At 38.5% G+C, this 24391-nt stretch overlaps 1 protein-coding gene across 2 annotated transcripts in view; it reads right to left on the bottom strand.

Moving 5' to 3' along the window:
• Positions 1 to 479: 479 nt before the first annotated feature.
• The window catches only part of UBXN2A (UBX domain protein 2A), a 47454-nt gene continuing 23542 nt past the window's right edge, over positions 480 to 24391 (bottom strand). For both annotated transcript variants that reach the window (XM_043604441.1, XM_043604442.1), the window contains exons 3-7: positions 23890 to 24028; positions 19446 to 19552; positions 16389 to 16526; positions 14706 to 14861; positions 480 to 4180 (exon numbers count right to left, since the gene is read on the bottom strand). In XM_043604441.1, the coding sequence (XP_043460376.1) occupies positions 3988 to 4180; positions 14706 to 14861; positions 16389 to 16526; positions 19446 to 19552; positions 23890 to 24028 (733 nt within the window). In that variant the 3' untranslated portion in view covers positions 480 to 3987. The remainder of the gene's footprint in view (positions 4181 to 14705; positions 14862 to 16388; positions 16527 to 19445; positions 19553 to 23889; positions 24029 to 24391) is intronic.

Here is a 24391-nt window from a genome sequence, read left to right on the forward strand (position 1 = left end):
GCAAGCCATTCCATTTCCAATGCCTCAATTCTTTTTGAGGTATAACTGACATAGAACAGTATACTAGTTTCAGTACTTTCAATACAAAGTAGTGATTATTTCCTTATCCTGCAAAATATGCCTCAATTCTTTAACCTACGGTACCTTCTCCTTCCTTGAGCATTTGTCCCTAACAGCTATTGTTCCTAAAATGATGTTCCTAATATAAATTTTTAAAGACAAATATGTTAGACTTCAAGACATAAAACAGCAGGATTACAATAACCAAGAAGCCTGCCTTTTAATTAAATAAAACTAAACACTGAGTCACTTAAAAATATCTGAAAGGATGAACACCAAAATGTTATTAGAGGTTATGTTTGAAAGGTGAAATAGGTGATTTAAAGATCATTTCAGCGTATCTACATTTTCTAATTTTCCACAATGAGTATGAATTACCTATGAAAAAATATTTAAAACAAATGACAAAGAGCCAAATATTAGCCTACTCAATTAGCCACTTCTATTTGAAGATTTAGTGTGATGAGCAATTTTTTAATTAAATGGTTTGTACTTAGAGAAAGAACAAAGAAGTAAACTCTACCAAGGAGTTTTCATGCTAGTTCAACTCAGGACACAAATGGTTTTTAAAACACCTACCTCTGAGTATTAAAACTACCATATCTTAACACTTTTGAGTATTGAATGAAAGTAACACTGATAAAAGTACCTGACAAACAGAAGGCACCTAATAAACGTTGATTCTCAAACTGAAGGTCTTTGCCAAATAAAAATAACAAATGCATCCAGATGTAACTATTTTATGAGACAAATGTAGATTATTTCACAGATCCTTTTAATGAATTATTTCATTCTAAAGACAACAGTTCTTTAACCATTAGCAAAAGATTGCTTTTAAAATAAGGCACTGAAATAGATGCAAACATACTATATTTTAACACAAACACAATGAAAAAAAGTACTCTGAATGAGAAAAGTATATAAAATAAATAAGACCAGTTTTGTAGCCTGCATAACGCACAGTAATTTAACCATTAAATTAGAATCTGTAAAACTAGAAATGTACTTCTATGTATCAGCCTTAACAATGATTCTCAAGAAACTGATTGACGAGTTCTGAAACAACTACACAGGTCAAATTGTGTCCTACACCCAAAGTGTTTGATGATTTTCAAGTCTGCCTTCCCTTGCCAAACCAAATTCAGTCTATATTTTCTAAAGTATGTTTTGTGTATTCTACATATTTAATTAACAACTTTACAATTTTAAACTTTAAGGTAGACAGCTTTATCAGAGGATTCTCATTTTAGAAAACCTCTGAGAATATTATTCACATTAATGAAAGTTTTCACAGTTACAAAAATGAAGGTTACTGCTGATGATGGGTCTTTGTAGGAACTTGTCACTGGGGTGTATTCTACATGTACACACAAGAAAGCCCCCTATGTATCTTGTGGATAAATAATTACAAACTGGAAAATCCACAAAGGAGGCTTTTCTATAGGTACAAGAAAAATATTTCCAACAAGAAGCCCCTTCATAGAAAAAAATGCAGAATCGCATATTGACTAGAATTATGCATATCAAATTATAAAATGCTTCATGATAGGTCTAGGGAAACATTTTCTTAGAGGCTGAAAAATACACTAACAATCATTTTATATTTGAAACAGTTCGCTGATTTTTACCATCCTTTCATTTTTTGTCAAAACGCCACTATTTTTGTTTCACTAGAGAGAGAGCTCTAACAGAGCTGTAAACATCACTGACAGTATTTTCTATTATATATCTGTTCATTTCTGAGAGTAAATGACAAAAGCAAAAGGCTCTCCTTTGCTCTCTCTCTCTCTTCCTAATAAAAGGACAGGCCTCTACCATTTGTAAGGCTGGGAGCCAGAAAAGCAAGCACTCTTACTATGGACCTCAAACAGAAGGCATATCTTATAAACCAGGTCACCTAGCTATGTGTGTATTTCCCTTTTGTTATTCCTGAGCTTCTATTAAAAATCTCACTTAAATGTTCCACCCTCATCTCAGCTCTGCTTAGAGAAGATGAAGTGTAAGTTTCTATCATGATTAGTTAAGAGTGAGAAGGGAACAGTCTAAGGACCAACTGTGTGAGATAAGGACACAACTTAAAGGTCTAGAAGTCCCATTTCAGTGGAGTCTTCCACTGTTCACAGTGAATGAAGCAGGCAGGTTTTCTTTCTTAGGGTGGAAGCATAGTGTTGGATTTCCTGAACACGGGTACTTCTCCTGTGTACCTAAGAATCAGATGAAATTAAACCTGCAGAGATCTGGGACCCATCCCAGACACAATAAATCAGAATGCGTCTGGTAGGTGCCTGGAATAGACATTTTGAAATGCTTTCCAAGTGATTCTTACATGAAGGTTTGAGAATTACTGTGAACCACTGCTTTGTAAGAATGGTTCTTTCAAGAGGTCCACAAAGTTAAAACTATTTTCATAATCAAACTAAGACATTATTTGCTTTTTTTTTTCATTTTCTCATGAACATACAGTTGCGTTTACTAGCAGCTACATGGTGTGCAATATCACAACAGATTGAATGTGGAAGCAGACGTGAGGTTCCATCTGTCTTCTTTAACTCAGACCGTAAAGACAGTTGCAAAAAATGGAACACAATGCCACTTTTTCCACGAAATCTTTTTTAGAAAATTCATTTTTCATTAAAATGTGATTTATACTAACATGTGCTTATTATTTTATTGAATAAATATCTTTTAACTTTTCATTTTCAATGTTATATATATAACACACATAAACAAAAGGTCTTGAGACTAAAAAGTTTGAGAACTGTTCTTTCCGGCAGATACCCACTACTGCCCTATGGACATTACTGCTGACAGGTATGGCTACTTAGTTTCTTGGCACATTGAATGTACATTTCACTTTAAATAAGATTCAAATAGAGAATTTGCAAAATAAGCTTCTTAAACTTATGTTCAGGCAAGGGAATTCAATCTGACAATGAAATATTCAAGTCTAACCAGTTTTAGTTAGAAGTTTAAAATAAACATGTTTCCCTTGGTGGCATCAGAACGTAAATAAATAAATAATCCTTTAACGTATACACAGGTTGACTCTGATATATGGAATAGGAAACCGTAGTTCATGTGATGCATTTAAAAAATATTAGCAATGTGCCAACACAGGCGTTAGAACAGATTCTACATGAGTGGTAGCAAATGAAAGGTTTACTCAAAATGTTAGCTAAAAACAAAACCCTAATTTTCAAAAGAAAATAAAATAAGGGATTAAGTTGGATTCCTGGATAGAAATTTTTTAAAGATTACACTTCTTGAAAGTACAGAAATGTGAGTAGGCAGATTAGTATTGACATTATACTACACTGCTCAATTTTATTCTTAAATAAAAATATATTTTAGATACTGTGCCAAATTAATAGTGGAGTATATCTTGCCATTAGAGAATAAAAACTGAGAACACTTTGAGGTTCAGGCATAGTTGTGGTGAAAGTAGTCCTTTCTAGCCTTCTGACTGTATCCCAGGTATAAAATAATTACATTGGTGCTTTGAATTTGCATGTACAAATTTCTTAATGTATTGCTATTTAAAAAATCTGAGATAGCTGACATTGAAACAAATCACTGCTGGTTGGGACCATCTGAATGAATGATGTGTGAATACATTTGCTAATTTATATCGTATTTAGATTCTATAGGATATAGTGATTTAATATATCTTATTGTTGAATAACTGGTATTTGAAAATAAGTGTTTTCTGAGTAGCCTTTTGGAAAAAGTGCATTGAATACAGTTTCCAGTCATAGTTTACATTCCTAACTTGTACTTATTTAAAATCTTCTCATCAGGAGGGAGTTAAATAGCGCTCTAACCCAAAGTCCAGCAAATCAGATCTACTTTCCCTCATTTTGGTTTGAGTGTTCGTTTACAACCATCATTTCTCTGCAAACTTTCCACTTAGTGTATCAAAAATCAATGTTATGAAAGTTCTCTAAAAGGTTCAGCGGTTTTTTGGAGTCTCTGAATGATTACAGCATTCTGTAAGTCTGCTTCTTCCAGTGTGAGTGTTTCATCTAGCAATCTGAGGGAAGGAAGAGCTGTGGCCAGGGAAAAGGGAGGGCTTCTCTGAGATCCTTGGTATTTTTCAATGAAGTCTTTGATGTGGCTTATCCTGTAAAATAGCACAGACTATTAATATAATTTTATGAAAACGTGGATTAGTTAATGTAAGGTAATAACTTGATGATATTTAGCTATGTTCATACATAGAGCAGTGAAATTATGATAGAACTAATCATCTGGGTTTTGTTTTTTTTTAATGCTTATTTACTCTTGACAGACACACACACACAGCGCATGGAGGAAGGGCAGAGAGAGGGAGACACAGAATCCAAAGCAGGCTCCAGGCTCTGAGCCACCAGTACAGAGCACCATGCAGGGCTTGAACTCACAAACTGCAAGATCATGACCTAAGCCAAAGTCGGACACTTAACTGACTGAGCCACCCAAGCGCCCCTGGGTTATCTATCTTAAAAGTTGACTCTGGATAGTAAGGAATTACTATGATTTATCTTTAGTGTGATGAGGGTGTTATAGTTACATTTTAAATGTTTTTAAACTTTTTTTATTTTAGAGAGAGAGCCAGAGAACTCAAGCAGGGGAGAGGGGCTGAGGGGGATGAGAGGAAAGGAGAGAGAGGGAGAGAGAGGGAAGAAGAGAGAGGGAAGGAGAGAGAGGGAGAGAGAGAGAGAGAGGGAGAGAGGGGGGGGGGAGAAAGAGGGAGACGGGGGGGTGCTGAAATCAAGAGTCCCAACACCTAACCGACTGAGCCATCCAGGCGCCCCCCCCATTGCTGATATTCTTAATCAGGATGCGAAGAATTATACCTGGCAACATCAACAATGGGTTATTCAGGAATTTAAACTTTGGGAAAATAAGCTGCAACATGCAGACCAACTTTTTTTTTTTTTTAAAGTAGGCTCCATACCCAAAGTGGGGCTTGAACTCACAACCCCTAGATTAAGAGCTGCATGCTCCACCAACTGGGCCAGCCAGGTGCCCCTAGACCAACTTGTTAAGGAGGATATGAGAAATAACTCTGTCTGCAACCAAGATATTTCATAATTTCTAACACCACTGGCCCCAAAGATCATGCTATATTGGAGAGAAAAGTCCAGTACACTCTGGAAAAGGTCAAACCAGTACCACATAATGAAAGCGCACAGAACTATCAGAAAGGGAGTTTACAGGATTGTGGTCTTTCCAAACATCTCAATCTGTTAAATCACTTAATCATTTACGACCAAGTCACAATTCCCCCTAATTGGCTTCTTTGTGGCTGTCTATGAAGACATGCTAGAAAACCAATGTGACAATTCTTTTTTTCTACACTCAATGAACTCACAACCCTGAGATCTGGAGTTGCAAACTCCACCAACTGAACCAGCCAGGCACCCAAAGGAGGATGTTATTTTACTTTTTTTTTTTTTTTTTTTAAAGCTTAAAAACAATTTTTTCCTTAAGCACCAAGAACATTCTTCATAAAGCATTAGAGTCGTGTGAAATCCTAAAGAAAAGGACGCTAGGGGAGCCTGGGTGGCTCAGTCGGTAAAGTATCTGACTTCAGCTCAGATCATGATCTCAGGTTCATGAGTTCGAGCCCCTGTCAGACTGTGCTGACAGTTCAGAGCCTGGAGGCTCCTCCTGATTCTGTGTCTCCCTCTCTCTCGCTGCCCCTCCTCTGCTCGCGCACTGTGTCTCTCAAAAATGAATAAACATAAAAAAAATTTTTTTTAAAGAAAAAGAAAAGGACACTATAAGAAACGAATATTGGAAATATACTGAAGATCCCTTCAAAGCAAACCACCACAGAAAGTCACCTACCAACAAATGTACAACAATAATATTTGGAAGAATTTGATGGAATGCTTTTATTTTAAGAGACTGTAATGCAGGAATTTATAACTAAAGTGATTGTTCCCTTTGCCTGTGGTAGAAAATGTGCCGTGTGATGCTACTTGGGTGCTGTGGCTATTCAGGCTAGTAATTCTGATTCTTTTAAAGCAAAGTAACTTGGAGGGAGGGAGAAGAAACAGAGAGTCCCAAGAAGGAATGTTTGTAGTCTTACCAACATTTACTCTAATGCCTTTGCATCACCTCCTCCCTAAAGGTAGTATGTGCCACTGTGTTGCATTTGCACCATTAATGAGTGCAGGTAACTTGTATGTGATGGATAAAAGTAACTTCGGTTGTGGTTCAGGAGCAGGAATGCAATTGTTACATTAGAGATGCTATGCCACATAGTATCTGGCTCACGGTAACTACTGCCAAAAGAAAGGTTTTGTAATAAAATTATGGATGCATCCTAAAAAAATTAAAAAAAATGTGCAAATTAAAAAAATAAAAACAAAGTCTGATTAATAGACAATAAATATTGTTGGTCAATGATTATTAAATGCTTCAGTACTTTAGGAGAAAAAAATCTAGGTGACTATTTGCTACTGAAAATGTTGGAGTATTTTTCTACACAAAGAAGTTGAAATTAAAATATTTTATTTCTCTACAAAGAAACAAATTTAGACTGGAATAACATATCCCCTCTTCCATTTTCTACCTGTTTAGTTTGTCTTCCATTCATTCTAAAGGAATTTGGGTCACAGAAGAACATTCTAAGGCACCATTTAAACATATGCTTCTGTTATTATTATCATCAGCTCTCTGATTCTAGCTGCGTAGGGTGGTTTGCCATTTGGAAATAATAGAAGTGAAATGCCTTGAAGAGAGCCTACTATACAGAAAACACTCAATAGGTGGTAGCTAAAAACAATATAAAAAAGCACAAAAAGAGGAACTGGAAAGGATTGTTAGCCTAGATATAAAAACTATACTCAAATAACTATTTACAAGAAACACCTTTAAAGATACAGACACATACATAGTTAAGTTGAAATTAAAAGGAAGGAGAAAGATACACCATGTAAGCAAGCACCAATCATAAGGAAGCCGGTATAAGTAACTATATTAGTATCAGGCAAAGTAAACTTCAACACAAAATTATTAGGGATTAAAAGAGATGTTTCTTTACTGCTAAAAAGGTCAATTAATCAGAAAAAAAATTTTTACCTCTGCACAGACCTAACTACATAGCTTTAGCATACATGAAGTAAAATGTTGACAGGAATAAAGGAGAAGTAGACAAATCCACAATAATAGTTGTAGATTTTAGCACAGATCTGTAAGTAACTGACAAAATAAGCAGAAAAATAAAGCAGTAATTTAATTTATTGAAAAGTTATAGTAATTAAGAGAAAGCGTAGCTGGCAAAAGATAGGTGGACCACTCAAATAGAATGGAGAGTCCAGAACAGATCATGTGATTTACACAGGATGCCACAGCAATCGGGCCAGGAAAGAAGTCTCTTCCACAGTGTAATATCTGGGACGTGGCCACGTGACTTGCTCCAACGGATGTTAGAAGAGTGACACAAGTAAAACTTTGCTTAGTGGGACAAGCCTTGTGCCTCTGCCCTTGTTATGAGAACATGGACAAGCAGGCTGCTGATTCAAGGAGAAGAGACACAAGGAGCAGACCCAGACTCACAGAGATGTAACCTAAATTAGCGCTCCCTCAGATGACCTGCAAACGTGAATGAGCTCAGCGGAGACCAGAAAAGCCATACCAGCCAACACATAAATACTTACCATAACAGGCCAGGAGATTTTCCTATATGTTTACTGAGCAATGCTGATTGATATATCCATATAAGCAAATGTAAATGTGGACCATTACCAATAAAAATAGAATGGATCATTGATTTCATATAATGGATTATACTATAGAAATGAAAATAGATGAGGTACAGTTACATACATCAACATAGATGAGTCTCAAAAACAAAAGTTGTACAACACATATAATAACATTCATATCATGGGGGTGCCTGGGTGGCTCAGTAGGTTAAGTGTCCGACCTCAGATCAGGTCATGATCTCACACTCCATGATTTTGAGCCCCACGTCAGGCTCTGTGCTGACAGTTCGGAGCCTGGAGCCTGCTTTGGATTCTGTGTATCCCTCTCTTTCTGCCCCTCCCCTGCTCATGCTGTCTCAAAAACAAATAAAAACATTAAAAAAAATAACATTCATATCATGTTAAAAAAAAAAAAAAGCAAAGCTGCCTTTCTTTTTCTTTTTCCTTACTAAACAACTTGGTCCAAAAGCCAATAGTATGGCAGAACATGGGAACCAGAAACAATAGGGAGTTGTGGTGGCCCAGGACAGGGACTCAGAGTCTAAGCAGGGTGAAGAAGGTCTCTGCACAGGAAAGCTAACAACCTGCATGGTGCCAGAGCCCAATGAACACAAGAAGGGTGTCCATGCAGGCGGAGATGAAGCAGGGGTGGTCAGAGCTTACGCGGGTGAGGGGTGTGTCCCACACAGAAGACTTGTCCAGTACAGACTGCCAGCAGCCCACTGGGGTGAGGAATATGTCCAAACTGAGGGGCAGAAGAAGTGGCACAAGGTGGACTGTGTCAAGCAAAACGGAAAGAGCCTTCTCACAGAGGAGCAGCCAACTGCAGCGTCAGAACCAGAGAGGGGTGAAGAGAGTGTACAAGCACCGGGGAGAAGAGGCTGCACTGAATGTCACCAAGAGGGTAAAGAGGCCAGCGGCACAGGGTGTTGAAGTGGTCTGGGGTGATGTGTCAGAGACCCAGCAGGAAGAGGAGGGAACTCAAGAAGGATATGGTAAAGCCCAGGCAGGGTGAAGAAGTCTTCCATGAGGGGGAGGTGGCAATGGGGAACAAAGACATTGGCTCCACACAGGAGAACTAATCAATAAACAAATATATTAAGAATAATTGAAGCCAGGCTATTCAGTATGGGAGAAATCAGTTATAAGCACAGAAAGGAAAAAACTGGAATAAACTCCATGGTGGTAGATTGAGTTTGGCAGTATCTATGTGAACTCATGCTTTTTGTTCTGCAAAGATACAGAAAATACAGATATATATGTACATGTGTGTGTACACCCATCACTCTCTCCACTCAGAGGGCCTGAGAACGGTGGGTAGCCACTGTCCACTGAAAAAGAACCAGGGCTTCTGAGAAAAAGACTAAAACCTGAAAAAACTTCTGTGCCAGAAAACAAAGAAATAAAGAATGATGGGAACATGTCAGTAAGATAAAGGCAGTCCCACTGACTATATCTGGGAATATATGAGCATTAAAATAAATTTTGCTGGTGAGAGCATACAATCCTTCAAATAAAATAGGAAACATGAGAAGATGTAGGTATAAATAAACGAATAAATCTGATGTCATAGGAAAAACATGTAATTATGCAATTTCAAACCTCTTCCCCAGAAAATATGTATTAACTACAAAGAGAAAAAATAACTTTATATTAAAGGAGACTGTCAGATATCCCTTTAATCAAGTGAACAAACATGGGGCACCTGGGTGGCTCACTCGGTTAAGCGTCCCACTTCGGCTCAGGTCATGATCTCACGGTTCATGAGTTCGAACCCCACATTGGGCTCTGTGCTGACAGCTCAGAGCCTGGAGCCTGTTTGGATTCTGTGTCTCCCTCTCTCTCTACCCCTCCCCCACTCACACTCTGTCTCTCAAAAATAAATAAATGTTAAAAAAATTTAATAAAAAAAAGGGAACAAATTTAACATCATAGTGGGACAAAATGTAAATTATGCCACCTGACAGAACGCAATGAGATACAAAAGCATCACTTTTGTGATATTCCTGCCAAAATTAGAGAACTAAATATAATTATGAGAAACAATCAAATACAAAATTGGCCCGTAATTAAAAGAAACATACCAAGGTTATAAAAATCAAAGAAAGAGGAACTATTATTTCAAACTCAACATAATAAAAGCCATATATGAAATTCCCATAGCTAGTATCAGCCTCAGTGGGGAAAAATGGAGAGCTTTTCCTCTTCGGTCAGGAACAGGACAGGAATGACCACTCTCATCACTACGAGTTAACATAGTACTAGACGTCTCAGCCCCAGCAATCAGAAAACAAAAAGAAATAAAAGGCATCCAAATTGGCAGGAAGAAGTCAAACTTTCACTATTGAAGATGACATGATACTCTATCTGGAAAACCCAAAAGACTCCACCAAAAAATTACTAAAACTAAATACATGAATTATGCAAAGCTGCAAGATATAAAATCAACATACAGAAATTTGTTGCATTTCTATACACCGATAATGAAGCAGCAGAAAAAGAAATTAAAGAATCGATCCCATTTAGACCTGCACCAAAACCAGTAAGATACCTAAGAATAAACCTAATAAAAAAGGTTAAAAGATCTGAAAACTACAGAACACTTATGAAAGAAATTGAAAAGAACACAAAGAAATAGGAAAAAAATTCCATGCTCATGGATTGGAAAAACAAACATGATTAAAATGTCTGCACTACCCAAAGCAATCTACACATTTAATGCAATCCCTATCAAAATATCACCAGCATTTCTCACAGAGCTAGAACAAACAATCCTAAAATTTGTATGGAATCACAAGAAACCGTAAATAGTCAAAGCAATCCTGACAAAGAAAAGCAAAGCTGGAGGCATCACAATTCTGGACTTCAAGCTATATTACAAAGCTGTAGTCATCAAGACAGTATGGTACTGGCACAAAAACAGACATAGATCAATGGAACAAAACAGAAAACCCAGAAATGGGCCCACAACCATGTGGTCAATTCATCTTCAACAAAGCAGGAAAGAATATGTAATGAGAAAAAGGTTTCTTCAACAAATGGTGTTGGGAAAACTGGACAGCAACATACAGAAGAATGACACTAGACCACTTTCCTACACCATACACAAAACTAAATTCCAAATGAATGAAAGACCTAAATGTGAGACAGGAAACCATCAAAATCCTAGAGGAAAATACAGGCAGCAACCTCTCTGACTTCAGCCATAGCAACTTCTTACCTGACACACTGATGGAGACAGGGGAAACAAAACCAAAAATGAACTATTAGCACTTCATCAAAATAAAAAGTTCTGCAGAGAAAAGGAAACAATCAACAAAACTAAAGGGCAGCCTATGGAATGGAAAAGATATATGCAAATGACATATCTGAAAAAGGGTTAGTATCTAAAGTCTATTAAGAACTTATCAAACTCAACACCCAAAAAACAAATAATCCAGTGAAGAAATGGGCAAAAGACATGAATAGACATTTTTCCAAAGACATCCAGATGGCTAACAGACACATTAAAAGATGTTCAACATCACACATCACCAGGGAAATACAAATCAAAACCACAATGAGATACAACCTCACACCCGTCAGAATGGCTAACATTAACAACATAGGAAAACAACAGATGTTGGTGAGGACGTGGGCAAAGGGGAACCCTCTTGCATTGTTGGTGGGAATGCAAACTGCTGCAGCCACTCTGGAGAACAGTATGGAGGTTCCTCAGAAAGTGAGAAACAGAACTACCCTAGCCCTAGCAATTGCACTACTAGCTATTTACTCAAAGGATACAAAACTACTGATTTGAAGGGGCACATATACCCTGATGTTTACAGCACCATTAGCAACAATAGCCAAACCATGGAAAGAGCCCAGGGGTCCATCAACTGATGAATGGATAAAGGACACGCGTGTATATGCATGCGTGTGTGTACACAGATGCACATATACACACAATGGAATATTACTCAGCCATCAAAAAGGATGAAATCTTGCCATGTGCAACAACATGGATGGAACTACACACTGTATTATGCTAAGTGAAATAAGTCAGTGAAAAAAAAACAAATATCATAATTTCACTCATGTGGAATTTAGGAAACAAAATAGACGAACATATGGGAAGGGGGAAAAAAAGAATATATGGGAGGCAGGGAAGCAAACCATAAGAGATTCTTAATGATAGAGAACAAACAGTGTTAATGGAAGGAGGTGGGTGGGGGACTGGCTAGATGGGTGATGAACATTCAGGAGGGCACTTGTTATGATGAGCACTGCGTGTTGTTATATGTAAATTATTAATCACCAAATTCTGATTCTGAAACCAATACTACACTATATGTCAACTAACTAGGATTTAAATAAAATCTTGGAAGAAACAAAAAACACAACAACAACAAAAAAAACCCAGAAACTGGGACATGTGTGATTCTGAATAGTCTTTGGATAAAATGGATAATATCGGATTAAATGGCAAACTTTGAATAGGGCCAAACATTAGCTGGAAGAAGTGTATCAGTGTTACATTTCCAGATGGTTGAATTGTGGTTATATGGGATAATGCCCATGTTTGTAGGAAATACCAGAGTATTTTGGGTGATGGGTCATCAGCTTGGCAACTTACTCTTGAATGGCTAGGAAAAAAAAGTTCTTTATAGTGTTCTTAAAATTTTTCTGTATGTTTATGATTGTTGTAAAACTTAAGATAATTAATTGACAATGAGCAAAACAACTCAATATTTTTAAAAGATACGTATGTACTTGGCAAACCTATGAATAAAACCAGATGAAGGATGCGCCTGGGTGGCTCAGCTGTTAAGCGTCCGACTCTTGGTTTCAGCTGAGGTCATGATCTCAGTTTCAGGAGTTCGAGTCCCTCCCTGGGCTCTGTGCTAACAGTGCAGAGCCTGCTTGGATTATCTCTCTCCCTCCCTGTCTCTCCCCTACCCATGCTGTCTCTCTCTCAAAATAAAGGACTTAAAAAAAAAAAGCAGAAGAATAACACAAATTCAGAATAGAGTATCTCCTGCACAAAAGGAAAGAAATATGACCAAAGAAAGGCACACAGATACATTGGTGTTTGTTTTGAGTGAGGCAGTATATGTGTTTATCTTATTATTAATTTAACTATACATATATAACTTTTATGTAAAACATTTCTCTCCAAAATGTTTTAATGTTTTTAAATAAAGAAGGAAACCTATGCACAGTATGTTCCTACTTCTAATTAAAATGAACAAAAATTTTTGGGGTGCCTGGCTGGCTCACTTGGAAGAGCACGAAACTTGTAATCTCAGGATCATGAGTTCAAGCTCCATGATGGGGGTAGAGTTTACTTAAAAAATTAAATAGGGGTGCCTGGGTGGCTCAGTCGGTTGGGTGTCCGACTTCGGCTCAGGTCATGATCATGCGGTCCGTGAGTTCAAGCCCCGTGTTGGGCTCTGTGCTGACAGCCCAGAGCCTGGAGCCTGTTTCAGATTCTGTGTCTCCCTCTCTCTCTGACCTTCCCCCATTCCCGCTCTGTCTCTCTCTGTCTCAAAAATGAATAAACGTTAAAAAAAATTAAAAATAAATAAAAATAAATTTAAAATATTAAAAATTTTAAGAGATAAAAGACTGGAGGGGCGCCTGGTGGCGCAGTCGGTTAAGCGTCCGACTTCAGCCAGGTCACGATCTCACGTTCCGGGAGTTCGAGCCCCGCGTCAGGGTCTGGGCTGATGGCTCAGAGCCTGGAGCCTGTTTCCGATTCTGTGTCTCCCTCTCTCTCTGCCCCTCCCCCGTTCATGCTCTGTCTCTCTCTGTCCCAAAAATAAAATAAACGTTGAAAAAAAAAAAATTTAAAAAAAAAAAAAAAGAGATAAAAGACTGGAAAAACCCATGAAACTGACAATAGTGATTATCTCCGGGTGATGGAATTTCAAATGACTTCAATTTCTTTCAATATTTTTCTGTATATTTTTCAACAGAAAATATGCATATAATGCTAACGACTGATTTTAAAATATATTAAAAACAATTCTTCTAAAATTATATATCTAGGGGCGCCTGGGTGGCTCAGTAGGGTAAGCATCTGACTCTTGATCTCAGCTCGCATCACAATCTCACGGTTTGTGAGATGAGCCCTGTGACAGACTGCACTGACAATGCAAGACCTGCTTCATATTCTCTCTCTCCCTCCCTGTCTGCCCTTCCCTCGCTTGTGCACACGTGTGCATGCTCTCTCTCTAAATAAATAAATAAACATTAAACAAAAATGGTTACAGGGCACCTGGGTAGCTCAGTCACTTAAGTGTCCAACTTTGGCTCAGGTCACGATCCCATTGTTGAGTTCAAGCCCCACATTGGGTTCTCTGCTGCCAGTGCAGAGCCTGCTTCAGATCCTCTGTCCCCCTCGCTCTCTGCCCCTCCCTGGCTCACCTCGCTCTTTCTCTCTCAAAAATAAGCAAACATTAAAAAAAAGATACTTTCAGGGGTGCCTGGGTGGCTCAGTCGGTTAAGTGTCTGACTTCAACTCAGGTCACGATCTCGCGGTCCATGAGTTCGAGCCCCGCGTCAGGCTCTGGGCTAATGGCTCAGAGCCTGGAGCCTGTTTCACATTCTGTGTCTCCCTCTCTCTCTGCCCCTCCCCCGTTCATGCTCTGTCTCTCTCTGTCTCAAAAATAAAATAAAACGCTAAAAAAAATTAAAAAAAAAAGATACTTTCACTTAAAAACAATGGTTACAAAAGTAAATTAAAAATAAATTAATAAAATTACATATTTAGATATATAGGAAAACTAACCAAATGATAATCCATACGACAAACTGAAAATACTTCATCTCCAAAAATTTTTATTTTCATGATATATTATGTTTAGAGAACTAAGATCCTTGCTTAGTTCTTAAACTCTGCCTACTGAACTGAAAAGAAATTTAAAAAGAAAAAAATTAAGACAAATAATGAAATGGAAGACTCACCTATGAGAAATGTTAAATTTCTGGACAATCCGTTTTCCATTGGCTAACCAGATCTGTACATTAGTGATGGGTTCCAGGTTGTTTAGTTGAACAACAGACAAATTTTTATTCTCGACTTCAATACTCTTTGCCTTAGAAACAATTTTTGGTGTGGCACTAAGAAAATCCAGACAACAAAATCAGATGCATGTTGTTCATTAAGCAAAACCTTATCATTAAATAATTACTACAAAAATTTTACATTAAGTATACTTTAGCAAGATTTTAGTAAGTCAATGCTATTTCCTCAATAATAATATTATTTATGTCCATCATATATGATGAGATGAATGTAGCAACCTAATGAAATTAGGCATATCTGAGTAATTTGTAAGACTGTAGAATGCTATGTAAATATATGATAAAATATTGTAAATATATTGTAATTATTTAAATAGCACCTTACAGAATAATTTTACAGGGTTATTAGATCCACGGACTTTACCTTTACCTACTACTCCCCATTTCTGTAAGAAATGGGGCACCTGGGTGGCTCAGTCAGTTAGTGTTCGACTTCAGCTCAGGTCGTGATCTCACAGTTCCTGAGATGGAGCCCCATGACCGGCTCTGTGCTGACAGCTCAGAGCCTGGAGCCTGTCTTCAGATTCTGTGACTCCCTCTCTCTCTGCCCCTCCCCTAATTGCGTTGTCTCTCTCTCTCTCTCTCTCCCAAAAATAAATAAAACTTTAAAAAAATTTTCTGTAAAAAATAAGAAGTTTTCAAGAGATTAATCTTTGGGTTATAAAGGGGGAAAAAAAGGAAGCAAAGTATTTCCTGATTATTCTGAAAGTTACATCTGAATTTTTTTTTAATGTTTACTCATTTTTGAGACAGAGAGACAGTGCATGAGTGGGGGTGGGGAGGAATGTGTGCAGACAGAGACAGGGAGACACAGAACTCAAAGCAGGCTCCATGCCGTCAGCACAGAGCCTAATGTGGGGCTCAAACTCACAAACCATGAGATCATGACCTGAGCTGAAGTTGGACACTTAACCGAGCCACCCAGGTGCCTCGACATCTGAATATTTTTATATGTGTGGATGAATATGTAGATAACTTTACCAACCTTGATAATATATGAGAATGCATAAAAATACAAGCGATCACATATGTAACCTCTTTGTAATTGTCATAAGACAGATATGATGAAGACTGCAAAATGTGACACTAAAGGCTTTGATATGGATACTAACTTTATCATGCATTTTTCAGTTTTATTACCTCACAATTCAGATACTTATCACAGAACACAACGTTGAAGGCACTGATAAGTATAAAATTGAACCCTATATTCAAAACTTAACATACGTACTCTGTAACATTAATGGCAATGATCAAGGAGTGGGTGCAAGGGAGAAAAATTATATATACATCCAATTTTGCCTAATGTCCTAAATAATCCACGTCCTTTTAATTTGGTAAAATCAAAAAAGCCTCCACGATTTTTTTAGTGTACTACCAGCATGTGTTAATTTACACTAAAGTAAATAGGACCTAGGAGTCCTCATGAAAGTTAAGAATAATCTCACTTCCAATGAGAGAAATGATAAGCTCTTTATATATGGTCTATATTGTAAAATAATGACAAGTTGAGTATTAGTCAAGCCTCTGTTTATGGAAAACACAGCTAATGAGCCTATTTACCTTCCCAGTCTATGACCCTGTCCTGAAAAGGGCTGGAACACCGGCTTCGTTGACACACATACTTCATTTTTTTTGTCTTCAACTTTAACATCCACCTCCTCTTTATCAAAAATTCCCTGTAATTCCAAAGGTAATTCCCTAGGAAGGAAAAGAAACAAAGTGATAAAGCTCCCAATATGTTTTTTCTTTCTCTGAAAAACATATTCTGTATGCAAACAGAACTGAAAAATATATAGAAATAAGAGGCATATATAATACAATAAAAAACTAAATATATTCTTAAAACTTTATTTTTAAGTAATCTCTCCACCCAATGTGGGGCTCAAACCCACAACCCAATCAAGAGTCAGATGTTCTGACTGAGCCAGCTATTTGCTCCCAAACTGGATGTATTTAAAATACAGTCAAATAAGATGAATACCAAGAAATAAGAATACAGAGTAATTTCTTTTCATGTTTGTTCATTTATTTTTGAGAGAGCCCACACACATGAGTTGGGGAGGGGCAACGAGAGAGGAAACACAGAATCTGAAGCAGGCTCCAGGCTCTGAGCCGTCAGCACAGAGCCCAATGCTGGGCTCGAACGCACAAACTGTGGAGACCATGACCTGAACTGAAGTCAGATGCTTAACTGACTGAGACACCCAGGTGCCCCAAATACAGAGTTAATTTTTAAGACTACAAATTCATGAACAGCTTGAGTTACTCAGCAGTACCTAGAATAGTACTAAAGTCATGAAATATTTGATGACTATATTCTGCTAAATTTAAACAATTTGATCTCTTTATAGGTGTCTGAATAAAACTAAAAATGTGCTAGAAAAATCAGGCTCTCATTTCCACTTTTAAATAGAAATATAAAAAAAATTTAAAAATATATAGATTTACTCTACACATGATGAAATAAAATACAAAACATGCAGAATTTAAAAAAGCATTTTCACATTTCATACTCCTAACAGAAAGATAAAGTAACACAGTTAGGACGTGGACTCCATCAGAGGCTCTGTCTCATATACCACAGATGCTTCTCTTCTGAACAAGGTAAACTTTTTTGAATCTTACGATCTTTTAAAAGCAGTCTTGGGGCGCCTGGGTGGCTCAGTCGGTTGAGCGTCTGACTTTGGCTCAGGTCATGATCTCGCAGTCCGTGACTTCGAGCCCTGCGTCGGGGTCTGTGCTGACCGCTCAGAGCCTGGAGCCTGTTTCAGATGCTGTGTCTCCCTCTCTCTCTGACCCTCCCCCATTCATGCTCTCTGTCTCAAAAATAAATAAACGTTAAAAAAAAAAAAAATTAAAGCAGTCTTTTCTAATGAACACTTGAAAGTTTACAATGTTATGGAATACACAGATATATGAGCAATGAACTTCCATGGGAAAATTTTAACCAAATTACAAGTTTTAACATACTTATAAAATAATTTTTTCTTGATAACTGAAATAATACAAATTCATTTTATACTTAGGATTTTTGTACTTTTCTGTATATGTTATACTTCAAAAAATTTTTATTTAAAAATAAGCAATACATGTTTGTTCTAAAAAAAAAAAAGATGTAAAAAATGTAAACATAAGTCAACTTGGAAAGTGACAATCCTAGGGTACTTGGGTGGCTCAGTTGGTTAAGTGACTAACTCTTATTCTCAGCTCAGCTAATGATTTCATGGTTCCTGAGATCAAGCCCTGAGTCAGGCTTTGCACTGATGGGTGGAGCCTTCTTGGGATCCTCTCTCAATGCCCATCCCCCATACCCCATACATTCACTCTCTCTCAAAATCAATAAATAAATAACTAAAAAGAAAGAGACATTCCTTATAAACCTACTCTCACTTTAATAAAAAAAACTGGGGCACCCGGCTGGCTCAGTTGGTAGACTATGCAATTCTTTCACTTTTTTTTTTTTTAAAGTAATCTCTACACCCAATGTAGGGCTCAAACGCACAACCCCTAGGGCTCAGGAACCTGAGATCAAGAATCACATGTTCCACCAACTGAACCAGTCAGGCGCCCTGAGCATGTGATTCTTCATCTTGGTTGGGATTGTGAGTTCAAGCCCCATGTTGGGCCTAGAGCTTACATTAAAACAAAAACATAAACAACACACATTGGGGCACCTGGGTGGCTCAGTCAGTTAACTGTCTGACTTCAGCTCAGGTCATGATCTCGCAGTTCGTGAGTTCAAGCCCCGTGTCTGGGTCTGTGCTGAGAGCTCAGAGCCTGTAGCCTGCTTCAGATTCTGTGTCTCCCTCTCTCTCTGCCCCTCCCCCACTCATATTCTGTCTCTGTCTCTAGAAAATAAACATTAAAAAAAAATTTTAAAACCCCACAAAACTCTGGTGTTTTATCTCCTAGATTTTCTCTATACATATAATAAAACTCCATGTAATTGTTTTATTTTTTCTGCAGATGGTATTGATGTATACAAATTATCAGTATTCTCTGCAAACTTTTTTTTTTTTTTTTAAGTTTATCTGTTTTGAGAGAGACCGAGCACCAGCAGGGGAGAGGCAGTGAGAGAGAGAGAAAGAGAATCTCAAGCAGACTTCATGCTGTCAACACAGAGCCTGACGTGGGGCTGGATCTCTCACGAAGTGTGAGATGAAGACATGAGCCAAAATCAAGAGTCAGACGCTCAACTGACTGAGCTACCCAGGCGTCCCTGCAAACTTTTTAAAAATAAAAGATACCACGGAAATCTTCTCATGTTAACATATAGATGTATATCATTCACTTTTATCAAATGCATACTGTTATAAAGCAGATCAAACGGTACAAATACATAAAATATTCTTTCCATTTTTTTCTTAGTGATTCATAGGAATTGTATATATATTCCATCTGCATGACATACATGAAACAAGTACTCCAGTCTGGCAGTTCTCTTTTGACTGCATATAAGTGTCGCTGGTAAATATGTTTTTAATATTTATATAATGAGATTTATCTGTATTTTTTACATTGCTTCAGGGATTCGTGCCAACCATAGCTATATGTAATAATGTGGATTCTGCCAAATGAAACGTTTAAAATATCCTTGAGTTTACAAAGAGTACTTACCCCTTTTTGATGGAGTTTAGAAACTGCTGACTTGCACCATCAGAGTAACTTCGGAAATCGTCATTGACCGTGAATCCATTTTTCCATAATTTTATACTAACATCTACCTGCAAAACAGTAAGAAAAAAATGTATTACGTTAATAAAATGTACTAGATTAAAATTCTGAATTTTTTTCTATTGTATGTATTTTATGTATCATTCCCTTTTTAAAATTGGTAAAATTGACATATAACATTGTACTTATTTTTAGTGTACAACAAAATGACCTTATATATGCACATACTGCGAGATGATTATCACATTTTGGTCAACATCCATTACCAAACTACAATTTTTTTTCCAGTTTTACTGAGAAACTAATACACATCACTATGTAAGTTTAATGCATAGAACATTATGCTCTGATTTACGTGTATTGTAAAATAATTACCACAATAGGTTCAGCTAACACTCATAATACACATAATGATACAATAAAAAGAAAAGAAGGGGTGCCTGGGTGGCTCAGCTGGTTGAGCATCCAACTTCGGCTCTTGGTTCCTGAGTTCCAGCCCCAGGTCCGGATCTGTGCTGACAGCTCAGAGCCTGGAGCCTGCTTCAGATCTGTGTCTCCCTCTCTCTCTGCCCCTCCCCTGCTTGTGTTCTGTCTCTCTCTCTCTCAAAAAATACATAAACATTTTAAAAAATTTAAAAAAAACAAAGAGAAAAAAATAATTTTCTCCTTGTGATGACAACTCAGAAGATTTACTCTAATTTTCCTATGTATCAGAGCAGTCATCCATTGTGCATTATAACTCCAGTAATTATCTTACACTTGGAAGTTTGTACATCCTGATCACCTTCTGCAAAATTTTTTTTTAACATATATTTTTGAGAGACAGACAGCGAGACACAATGTGAGCAGGGGAGGGGCAGAGAGGGAGGGAGACACAGAATCTGAAGAAGGCTCCAGGCTCTGAGCTGTCAGCACAGAGCCCAACATGGGCCTCAAACCCACGAACTTCAATATCATGACCTGAGCTGAAGTTGGACGTTTAACCCACTTAGCCACCAAGGTGCCTTTTTAATGTATCACTCTTAAGAGCAAACTTCAAGTGTAAAATATCAAAAGTAATGTATATAGGGATCCGTGGCTGGCTCAGTCGGTATAACATGAGACTCCTGACCTCGCTGGTTGTGAGTTCGAGCCCCAGTTGGGCATAAAGTTCACTTTAAAAAATGTATATACAGGGGTGTCTGGATGGCTTAGTTGGTTAAGCATCTGACTTCAGCTCAGGTCATGCTCTCATGGTTTGAGAGTTTGAGCCCCAAGTTGGGCTCTGCACTGCCAGTGCAGACCCTGCTTGGGATTCTCTCTCTCTTTCCCTGTCTCTCTGCCCCTCTCCGACTCAAACTTTCTCAAAATAAACTTAAAAAAATAAAAATAGGGGCGCCTGGGTGGCTCAGTTGGTTAAGCGACCGACTTCAGCTCAGATCATGATCTCGCAGTCCGTGAGTTCAACCCCGCATCGGGCTCTGTGCTGACCGCTCAGAGCCTGGAGCCTGTTTCGGATTCTGTGTCTCCCTCTCTCTCTGACTCTCCCCCATTCATGCTCTGTCTCTGTCTCAAAAATACATAAATGTTAAAAAAAAATTTTTTTTTAACAAAAATAAAGGCCACATTTGGGGCGCCTGGGTGGCGCAGTCGGTTAAGCGTCCGACTTCAGCCAGGTCACCATCTCGCGGTCCGTGAGTTCGAGCCCCGCGTCAGGCTCTGGGCTAATGGCTCAGAGCCTGGAGCCTGTTTCCGATTCTGTGTCTCCCTCTCTCTCTGCCCCTCCCCCGTTCATGCTCTGTCTCTCTCTGTCCCCAAAAAAATAAACGTTTAAAAAATAAATAAATAAATAAAGGCCACATTTAAAATAAATAAAAATAAAAAATAAAATAAAAATTAAAATTAAAATTAAAAATGCATATACAGAAACAGAACAAGGGATGCCTGGGTGGCTGAGTTGGTTAAGCATCCAATGCTGGCTCAGGTCATGATCTCAGTTTGTGAGTTGAAGCCCCACATCAGGATGTTTGCTGTCAGGGCAGAGCAGGCTTTAGATCTTCCGTCTCCCTCTCTTTCTGCTCCTTCCCTTCCTCTCTCTTGCGTGCTCTCCTTTTTTAATATTAAAAAAAAAATTTTTTTTTAACATTTATTCATTTTTGAGAGACAGACAAAGCATGCGTGGGGGAGGGGCAGAGTGAGAGGGAGAAACAGAATCTGAAGCAGGCTCCAGGCTCTCAGCTGTCAGCACAGAGCCCGACGAGGGGCTTGAACTCACGAACCAGGAGATCACAACCCCAGCCGAAGTCGGACGCTTAACCAACTGAGCCACCCAGGCACCTCAGCATGCTCGCTCTTAAAAATAAACATTAAATGGGCGCCTGGGTGGCTCGGTCGGTTAAGCGTCCAACTTCGGCTCAGGTCATGATCTCACGGTCCGTGAGTTTGAGCCCCGCGTCGGGCTCTGTGCTGACAGCTCAGAGCCTGGAGCCTGTTTCAGATTCTGTGTCTCCCTCTCTCTCTGCCCCTCCCGTTCATGCTCTGTCTCTCTCTGTCTCAAAAATAAATAAACGTTAAAAAAAAAAATTAAAAAAAAAAACATTAAAAAAATAAAATAAAACAAAACAAAATAAAATAGAGCAAAACAGGGGTGCTTGGCTGGCTCAGACTGTGGAGCACGTGATTCTTGATCTTGGAGTTCTAAGTTTGAGCCCCACATTGCGTATGGAGATAACTTAAAAATAAAAAAATAGGGGCACTTGGGTGGCTCAGTCAGTTAAGCATCCAACTTCAGTCCAGGTCAAGATTTCACAGTTCATGGATTCTAGCCCCGAGTGGGGCTCTGTGCTGACAGCTCAGAGCCTGGAGCCTGCTTCAGATTCTGTGTCTCCCTTTCCTTCTGCTCCTCTACCACTCATATTCTATTTCTCTAACTCTAAAAAAAAATGAATATTAATAATAATAATATCTTTAAAAAATACTAAAATAAAATAGAACAAAACAACAAAGAGGTAGAAAATAGGAGAAATTATATAAAAATTAAGTGCCTGGGTGGCTCAGTTGGTTAAGCAGCCAACTCGATTTTGGCTCAGGTCATGATCATGGTTTGTGAGTTTGAGCCACACATAAGGCTTTGTTTTTTGCACTGGCAGTGTGGAGCCTGCTTGGGATTCTCTCTCTCTGCCCTTCCCGGCTCCCACTCTCTCAAAATAAGTAAAAGAGGGGAGGGGAGGGGAGGGGAAAGAAAAAAAGAAGAGAGAAAAGAACAGAAAATGTCCTGGAATAGTAAAACAAGAGCTTCTACATTGAATGAATGAAAAAGGACCCACATCAAGGCCCATGAGAACATAGAATTAAATATTCTAAAAGCTTTCAGGGAGGGGCTCCTGGGTGGGTCAGTCAGTTAAGCATCCAACTTCAGCTCAGGTCTTGATCTCACAGTTTATGGGTTCTATCCCTGCATCAGGCTCCGTGCCTGCTTGGGATTCTGTGTTTCTGTCTCCCTCTGCCCCTCCCCTGCTCACACTCGGTCTGTGTCTCTCAAAAAATAAACATTAAAAAAAAAAAAAAAGATTTTAAAGCTTTCAGGAAGTAAAAAACGTGCCACACACAAAAGCTTAGATACCAGAACGGCATTGTATCAATCAAGTGTGAAGGCAGAATAAAGGGAAACATAGACTTAGGCTTGAAGGCTTTTTTTTTTCTCTTAATTACAGAGTGCGCATGCTCCAACAAGTGAATAAGGGAGAAGAACAGAGGGAGAGAGAGAGGGAGGGAGAGAGGGAGGGAGGGAGGGAGGTGGAGGGAGAGAGGAGGGGAGGGAAAGAGGGAGAGGGAGGAAGTGGGGAGAGAGAGGGAGAGGGATGGAGACAGAGGGGGAGAGAGAGAGAGAGAGAGAGAGAGAGAGAGAGAACCTTAAGTAGGCTCCATGTTCAGCTTGGAGCCCAACGTGGGGCTAGATTCCAGCATCCTGGGACCATGCACTGAGCTAAAATCAAGAGTCATCTTGAACACCAAAGGATGCTCAATGACTGAGGTACCCAGGCACCCCTAGGCTTACAAGGTTTTAAGCCATCTATTTCCAATGCTCTCTTCTCTCACACTGTTTTTTATAAAGCTATCCCAAGCCTGGCTTCATCAAGGGCATTCTTCATTGAAACTAGCATGCCCCAGACCAAGAGCAGGGAGAAAATATGGTAATGACTAGTACAGTTTGGTGCTACTACCTTGATTCCTCCAAAGGCACCAGCAGTTTAACCCACATTGCTTTTGTGGTATTAGCGCAATGTTAACACAGTGGAAAAGGTAATAATAACTTACTATTATTATGAAAACACTTTTGACCTCATGGACCCAAAATATGGTCCCTATTTTGAGAAACACTGGAAGAGAAAAAATTATGGACATTTACCTGTTTCTTCTGTTCAGTGGGAGACACACATTTGGCACCAACCTTCTCAGCTTCCTCAAAAAGGCTGTCAACAAAATATTCACAATTTGTTTGTCGATCATCACTAAGAGGTTGGTTGTCAGATCCCGTTTCACAGACCCTACACATAAAAAAAGAAAAATAAGCAGTACTGACTACTAATTTTCCAAAAAATTACATGAATTGTACTTGTTAAGGGATCTTGAACTCAGACGCTTCCTTGTACACAATTCACACTCACTTCTAAATTAAAAATTTTTTTAATGTTTTATTTTTGAGAGAGAGAGAGAGAACGAACAAGCAGGGGAGGGGCACAGAGAGAGGGAGACACAGAATCTGAAGCAGGCTCCAGGCTCTGAACTGTCAGCATAGAGTCCAATGCAGGGCTTGAACTCATGATCCACGGGACCATGACCTGAATAGAAGTTGGATGCTTAGCTGTTGACTAAACCACCCAGGTGCCAAGACCCGTTTCTAAATTAAG

The sequence above is a fragment of the Prionailurus bengalensis genome, chromosome A3 (genome assembly GCF_016509475.1).
Source record: "Prionailurus bengalensis isolate Pbe53 chromosome A3, Fcat_Pben_1.1_paternal_pri, whole genome shotgun sequence".
Lineage (NCBI taxonomy): Eukaryota > Metazoa > Chordata > Mammalia > Carnivora > Felidae > Prionailurus > Prionailurus bengalensis.